Source organism: Nothobranchius furzeri, chromosome 3 (genome assembly GCF_043380555.1).
Source record: "Nothobranchius furzeri strain GRZ-AD chromosome 3, NfurGRZ-RIMD1, whole genome shotgun sequence".
Taxonomy (NCBI): Eukaryota; Metazoa; Chordata; class Actinopteri; order Cyprinodontiformes; family Nothobranchiidae; genus Nothobranchius; species Nothobranchius furzeri.
The window spans coordinates 54,751,164-54,759,274 of NC_091743.1; the positions used below are offsets into that span (position 1 = coordinate 54,751,164).

Consider the following 8,111-nt stretch of genomic DNA (forward strand, 5'->3'; position numbering starts at 1 on the left):
GAGATGCTTCGCTAATAACAAACCCTGGATCATCAGTGAACTGAAGAATCTGCTAAATGAGAAAAAAAGAGCCTTCAAGGAGGGAGACAGGGAATTATTGAGGAGTATACAGAAGCAACTGAAGATCAAGATCAGAGACAGCAAGGAGGCATACAGGAAGAAGCTTGAGAGCAAACTACAGAAGAACAATATCAGAGATGTCTGGTCAGGGATGAAGAAGATCACAGGGTTCAAGCAGAGGAAGGATTGCACAGATGGCAGCCTGGACACAGCCAATGAACTGAACAAGTTCTTTAATAGGTTCAGTTCAGGAACAAACCCAGCATCCTCCTCACCTGTCCCCAGCCAATCAGACATCCCATCCTCCTCTGATCCAACATTTTCCTGTCACATGCCAGCTCTTTTGTCCTCTAACGCAGTCATTGACTCTTCTGGTTCTATAAATCTGTCTTTAACCAAGTCAGGAGATGCTGCTGCCCCATTTACCTCCCCCTTCCACCTATCTGTCTCTAGAAGTCAGGTGAAGAGGCAGATGGAGAGACTGAACAGGAACAAGGCTGCAGGTCCAGATGGTGTCAGCCCCAGAGTACTGAAGGCCTGTGCAGAGCAGCTCTGTGGGATTCTGCAGCACCTCTTCAACCTCAGCCTGGCCCAGGAGAAGGTACTATTCCTGTGGAAGACATCCTGCCTTGTTCCATTTCCAAAGAAAACTCGCCCATCAGTCAATGATGACTACAGACCGGTTGCCCTGACATCCTACATCATGAAGGTCCTGGAGAGACTCCTGTTGGTCCACCTGAATAAGCAAACTAGAACATATCAGGACCCGCTGCAGTTTGCTTATCGCCATGGAGTTGGAGTTGAAGATGCCATCATCCAGCTGCTTCAGTCAATCCACTGTCATCTGGACAAAGCCGGGAGCACTGTGAGGGTCATGTTCTTTGATTTCTCCGGTGCATTTAACACAATCCAGCCTGATGTACTTTGCCAGAAACTCCAGAAGACACAGGTGGGGCCTCAACTATCGCCTGGATTAAAGACTACCTGACAAACAGACCACAGTTTGTGAGGCTGAAGAACTGCACATCAAACCAGGCGATCAGTAACATTGGAGCACCACAGGGGACTGCACTCTCACCACTTCTTTTCACCCTGTGCACCTCAGACTTCCAGTACAAATCCCAGACCTGTCATCTACAGAAATACTCAGATGACTCTGCAGTTGTCAGGTGTATCAGAGATGGACAGGAAGCTGAGTACAGAGAGCTGGTGGAGCGCTTTGTGGCATGAAACAATCATCTGACCTTGAACGTGAACAAAACAAAGGAGATGATTTTAGACTTCACAAGAAAGTGGGTGGAGTCAAACAGTGTTTCCATCATGGGGGAAGAAGTGGAGGTAGTTGAGGAATACAAATACCTTGGAGTTCACCTGGACAACAGACTGGACTGGAGAAAGAACAGCGAAGCCGTTTACAAGAAGGGACACAGCAGACTGCACTTCTTGAGGACGCTTAGGTCCTTCAGTGTCTGTAGCAAGATGCTGCAGATCTTCTACAAGTCTGTTGTTGAGAGTGTAATCTCTTCAGCCATCATCTGTTGGGAGTAGCATCAGAAGCAGGGACCTAAAAAGGCTCAACAGCCTAATAAAAAAGGCTGGTTCTGTTCTTGGGACGACTGTGGAACCACTGGAGGAGATAATGCAATGCAAAGAAGGATTCTCCAGAGAATCAAGAAAAGTATGGACAACCCTGAGCATTATCTTCACAAGACTGTCCGACAACGAAAGAGTGTCTTCAGTCAGAGGCTTCTTCAGTTTCGCTGCAACACTGACCGCTACTGGAGATCCTTCCTGCCAACAGCCATTGTAATATACAATAACTCTTTGGTGACTTGATTATTATTATTATTCTGAGCTACTATAGCAATCAATTTTCCTCTGGGATTAATAAAGTATTTTTAAATTGAATTGAATTGAATTAGGCTTTTAAATTTACCAAATGAAAACATTAGGTGCATTTAGCCTCTTTGCCTCTATTTCTTATTTATGTTTAATTCGTTTTACTCGTTTACTTATTTTTTGTTCTCGGGTCTCTCTGTCGCTATCTGGTGGTAATTTCTTTGGATCGCTCACATCCATCTCCAGCTCACTGAGCCAGTTGTCGTGGCAACTACAGTATGCGCTTACAAAAACAAGCAGCTGGCCATTCACCCATGATTCTCTGAACGTCTGCCACCATTTTTCTTTTTGTTTCAGTGTGGGGCGGGGAGACACCAGGCGCCGCGCTGCCGTCGAGTCCCCCAGGGAAGCCGAGGAAAGTGAGCCATGAGCGGAGCCAAAGCCCGCAGCGATGCGCCTGTTGCTGACAATGTATACGGTGGCGGCGGAGGCGGGCACAGTTCTGCGGTTCCTCCGCGTGACCGCAAATCCGGCGGAGGAGTCCTGAAGAGGCTCAAGTCTCGAAAGAGCCAGGTGGACAGCAGGCCCGTCACAGAGGAAGAGCTGCGGAGAAAAAGTGAACCGATTTCTCCAGAGGATGTTATGGGACTGCAAGCGGCTACCAGAGGTTGACTCTATTTTTGTTGGGACTCTATTGCTGAATAACTCAACATAAACAGATTCGACAGGAACAAACAAATCCATAATGAACCAAATTTTAGTTAAACGGGTTGAAATGTCTAATTGTTAGAAAATAAATGCAGGATGAAACATGTTATAATAGACTGCAATGTTGTGATTATGTGGACAAATTATAAGACAAACAGCATTTGGACTTAAGAAGGCTGTCTTTGTTGTTTCTATATTTAACCAGCCCAGAGGACACTGGGTGTGTGGAACAATTATAACCGATGACAACTTGTGGTGATGTAACTTCAACATTTACTGTGAATAATCTTCTCAAAAGTCCTGTAGATTTACGGCATCACCAAAACTGCATCAAGGCCCTTCTCCAGGGTTCTTTGTAAGAGTAAAAAAGATCACAGTATAATACTCACTGGGCCACGTAATCAATCACATGGCAATCCCATCTAGGACTTTCCCCCACAACCCTCTGGAGGAGGAGGGGGGGGGGGGGGGGGTCATGGGGCGCATGGTCCAAAAAAAAAGTAAATATCTAATGAACAGCAGTTGTGTGGATTAAAATCCTGCTTACGCCTGAAGTCGGAGTAGCCTGGGCAGATTGGATCAGAGGATCTCAGTCCTGGGTCAGTATCCAGCATGTTTTTACTGTTCCTCTTGATTCAGTGGTTGAATCAGCTGTACAGCATCTCAACGGGCTCTGCAGAATAATCACCTGCTGATTAAAATTAGGCATGTTGAAGCAGAAAAACAACTCATATGCTAGATACCAGCCCACCAAGACCAGGATTGAGCACCCCTAGAACAGCAACAGTATAGCTCTCTAATATCCACTTCATACAGGTAAGGTCTGCAGAAATATGAAGTAGATGGGTATCCAGCAGGAGGAGACCACACCAGAAATACAGTAAGAGATTGGAAAAATATTTTCTGTTCTGATGAGTCTTGATTTCAGCTGCAGCAATCACCAGATCTCAGTCCAGTCCAGGACCTTTGGGATGTAGTGGGACAGGACAGCTTTTTGGATCAGAATTTCTTGCTGTAAAATGCATGGATCCATCCTGCCTTCTATCAGTGGTACAGGACAGATGCGGATGTGGGGTTAGGGTTAGTGATATTTGGTTGTTGCTGTTCATGTCCATCCATTTATGACCACAGTGGACCCATCTTCTGACATACGTCCAGCAGGATAATGCACCATGTCACAAAGCTCAGATCATCTCAAACTGGTTTCTAGAACATAAAAAGGGTTCACTGAACTCCAGCGGCGTTCAAAGTCACCAGATCACTATCCTGTCCGGAACCTTTTTGGGTGGGGTGGAATGGGAGGCTGGCATTATGGATGGAACTGTGATGCTATCATGTCAATATGGACCAGAAACTCTAACACTTGCTGGATCCATCATTTGAAGAATCATCTAACAAGGTTCCATTTTTTTCGGTTCTTTTCTTTACACAGAGATTAGTAGAGCTTGTTGTTATCTTCTTGCTAGCAAAATGTACCTAATAAACTGGCCTGTATATAGCTGTTTATAACTCATGTCTTCTGCTTGCCCTTGTTTCAGGGTATCTCTGTAAACTCGAAGACAACATTTATAACATAGACTTTGTGCGCTTTAAGATCAGAGAGCTGGAAACCAATACTGTCCTGTTTGAGATCTCCAAACCTCCACATTCAGGTACAGTATCTTTAGTCTGGAAATGTAAAGAAAACCCAGTAGAGATGCCTGTAAAGGATGTGGAATAACTTGATTTAATCTTGTTGAAAGATGAGGACGAAGAGCACAGGGAGCGAGATGTCAGCGCAGGACGATTTGTACGTTACCAGTTCACCCCGGCCTTCCTGCGGCTGAGGAACGTGGGAGCTACGTGAGTGACTCACACGTCCTCCACACCTAAGACAGACTCACTCACCTGATCCAAACAGACAATGAAAACAATAACAGCATTATTGTCTATCAGCTACACACCCCATTGACTGCTCTACTGTCTGCACCAACAGTAACTGCATCACAGCCCTGTTACCTTTAAATCTCCTCTTTTCCATTTCTTTATATAACCAGGGTGGAATTCACAGTCGGGAACCGACCTCTAAACAACTTTCGCATGATCGAGAGGCACTATTTTCATGACCACCTGCTGAAGAGCTTTGACTTTGACTTTGGGTTCTGTATCCCAAACAGCTGTAACACCTGTGAACACATCTATGAGTTCCCCCAGCTTTCTGAGAGCACAGGTGAGTCATGTTTCAAACACCAATAACTTTTAGAACCTCCTAGAAAGGCTGCTGCTGATTGGCCGTACAGTCATTAGCATCTCTGCAAAATAAAAACATTTCTTGTCAACTTCAAAATATTTCCTTTTCACACACAGAAAGACAAGTTTTTAGCTTTAGGCATGTTGCTACAATGGTTTAACTTACTCTAATTAAGAGGAAACAGTGAATCAGGCTGAGTTAAACAGTAAGCACCACTTTTATCTGATTCTAGAATCCGACAGCTCACACATATTTATTTATTTTTCCGTACATGGGTCTGATTTTAGGCGAAAGAGTGCTGGTGCGTGAAAATCACAACAGCGTGGATGGTCTTTATTTCCTTTGTGTCCAGAGAGATGACTTCCTCTTTGCAGGATAACGTTTCAGGTTGCATGTCAGGATTAAGCGAAGGATTGTGTGAAATGACAATGGACTTCTCTGTGTTGAGGGGCTACATGAGGGGTTTTCATGCGGCGCTGCCCAAGAACTCAAAGGTCACACACATGTCCAACAGTGATTTCTGGCCTTGGCCTTTACACACTGAGAATTCCTCTGAATCTTTTCACAATGCGGTGCACTTTAGCGGTGGAAAAGGCTTGGCTCTTTACGTTTTATCTATTTTAAATCTGTGTTTTTAAAGTGATTGTTGATTTGGTGACTGAGTTTGGCACGAAAGTGGGAGCTGTGACACATTCTGTTAGAGTGAGAGTTGAACCGAAACAGGCATGGCAGCCACCTTTGGTCCAAGGAGCCTGAAAAAGTTCCTTCTGATATTGTCATGCAACACAAAAATAATCAGGGTCTAAATCAGAAAACTGACAAAAGAAATCCAAGGCATAAACCTAGAAAGCAAAGGGAAGATACATGGGGTAGAGCAGGGGTTCCCAAAATATTTTCTTTGAGGACCCCCTTGCTCGTGTCCAAGACAAGCCAGGACCCCCAACCCCAAGTCCTATACACATACACACATTAAATATGATCATTTACTATCTTTATACAGAGTTATAACTTATATACGGAGTTCTAATTGTACTGTATGGTATGTTATTGGGATTTTATAAATGTAATTTTTTTCAAAATGAAATCTTGTTAACCACACAACCTTAGCAAAGAGAAAATTGTGGAGACCCCCTGCAAACTTGTGGGGACCCCCTCAGGAGTCCTGACCCCCAATCTGGGAACCCCTGGGGTAGCGTACAAGCAGGGAGGGACAAAGAAAAGTGGATCATTAAGGTGTGGCAAGAACTGACTACAGGTGTGAAAAGCATACAGGAAGTACATAATTCTATGATAAAGTACTAACTGAAGTTTTCAGTCCAGGTGGACAGTTTTAGTAGTAATGTAATCAGGATTTAGATTATTTTTGCATCACATTTCTCACATTTGTAGCTGCTCACTTAGAACACAGTTAGAGTTCAACAACTAATATTGAAAGCACCACTTAAATATGCTTTGGGACAGTTTCAGTGGTGGCCCCAAGGGGTGGCCAGGGGGGGCCATGGCCACCACCCTGGAAAATGGTGGCCACACCTTAATAAATCACATTCTTGTTCACACAAACCATACGTCTGTCCTCTTTAATCAAGACATAAATGTTAAAGCCAACAAATACATTTACTTTAATAACATCTTAATCAATTATTAGTTTAATAAATCACAAATAAAATGTGTGTGTTACACTGATTATTAAAAAAACGTATTAGTCCCAAAAGTCTATGTTTGAGACAGCTAGAGGTAAATTTAAAATTCTAGAACAATAAAATATGGAACAGTAACTCAAATAACTGTCTGAGATTTCACTTTCTTTCTGAAATGTTTGCTCTTCTCAAATTTGAGGTGACTGTGTTGGATGCACAAGCCTACTGTATTTGTGTGTGTGTGTGTGTGTGTGTGTGTGTGTGTGTGTGTGTGTGTGTGTGTGTGTGTGTGTGTGTGTGTGTGTGTGTGTGTGAAAGAGAATATTTAATGCACAGCTACAAGCTAAACTCTCTCAGAGTTACCAAAGGGACAGATTGGCTGTGTCATCTGCAAAATTTTTGCTGGCCCCAACTGGTCCCCCCATGAAAATTTTCTAGGAGCACCACTGGACACTTTTAGAAAAAATAAATTCATATAAAAATAAGTCATGTTTGAGGGACTGCTAACACCCAAAGAGTACTTAATCTTTTAAGACTTTCTTATTACCAAAACAGGTTGTTGGGTTTTCTCAGAACTGCAGGGGTTTCCTGAGCGTTACATGGCTGGTGAAGACAAACAAAAACCCTGATGTAAAAAATAGCCAAATTCTGCCAAAACATAATTAGGCTTCTGCATTTAAATCAGCCAAATCTAGTGGTTTCCTAAATCCTGACAGTCTGTTTAAGTTTGCTGCCAACATTTGTCCCAAAAACGAATCCAGTTGTGATTACCTCAAAATACTTCTGGGCTTCTGCACGCAAAACACAGTGAGTGGATTCTGGATGGAAACGATGCTCAGAATTTGGCTTCTTCAGGATGATTTAGGCAAATCTTTAGCACGTGTTCTCAGATTTTACCGAGACACGGTTGAAATGATCAGGAAACAGCAACAGGGATGGTCTTTTTGTGTATAAACTGTATTTAAACAGTTGTAAATGTCATTTACATGGTTGTATCTTTAACACACCTGTATTATGTCTTGCAGTGTGTCAGATGGTGGACCGTCCTTACGAAACCCGCTCAGACAGTTTCTATTTCGTCGACAACAGACTGGTCATGCACAATAAGGCAGACTACGCTTACAATGGAGGGCACTGACTGCAGCCCATTTGCATCCACATACAACACATTCGCTCACATTTATTGACTGACACGCACATGCATGCGTGCTCTCCTGCAGGACATACAGCTCCAACATGAATGGACAGCTACAGACATTTGGATTAATTGCCAGTCAGATTTGAAATCATTTTCAGTGGGTGCATTTTCTTTGAATGAAAATGAACATCAATCTCTGATCTGACACATTATCAAGAAAACATCTATTAGAGGGAAAGCTCAGTATTTGACATTTAATAAAAGATTTTTCTCATTCATTACTATTGTGGCTCTGTAATGTGTTTGAAACAGGTCAAACTGCCGTAGGGCAGATGCTTTGTCTCCTTTTTTAAGTGTCCAACACACACAAACACACACACTCAATCCCCGAGTGACACACATAGTTTTTTACACTGCCGTTGTCAGAAGCAGCTGTTCTCAGAGCTGCCGCCTCCACAGAGCACTCCAGACAACACCGGGGGAGAAAAAGAGACAAAAA

The 8,111-nt window shown here is 43.3% G+C and overlaps 1 protein-coding gene across 2 annotated transcripts; it reads left to right on the top strand.

Moving 5' to 3' along the window:
* The first annotated feature begins 2,100 nt into the window (after positions 1–2,100).
* On the top strand, positions 2,101–7,890 carry LOC107374271 (protein unc-119 homolog B). Of its 2 annotated transcripts, XM_015942420.3 has the most exons (6): positions 2,101–2,175; positions 2,257–2,566; positions 4,146–4,259; positions 4,350–4,449; positions 4,644–4,816; positions 7,500–7,890. In XM_015942420.3, exons 2-6 carry the CDS (start codon positions 2,326–2,328, stop codon positions 7,610–7,612), a joined length of 741 nt encoding a protein of 246 aa, XP_015797906.1. In that variant the 5' UTR covers positions 2,101–2,175; positions 2,257–2,325; the 3' UTR covers positions 7,613–7,890. The 2 variants fall into 2 exon arrangements, with proteins under 2 accessions (XP_015797906.1, XP_070405987.1); XM_070549886.1 differs by having other exon boundaries at positions 2,125–2,566.
* Positions 7,891–8,111: the final 221 nt, after the last annotated feature.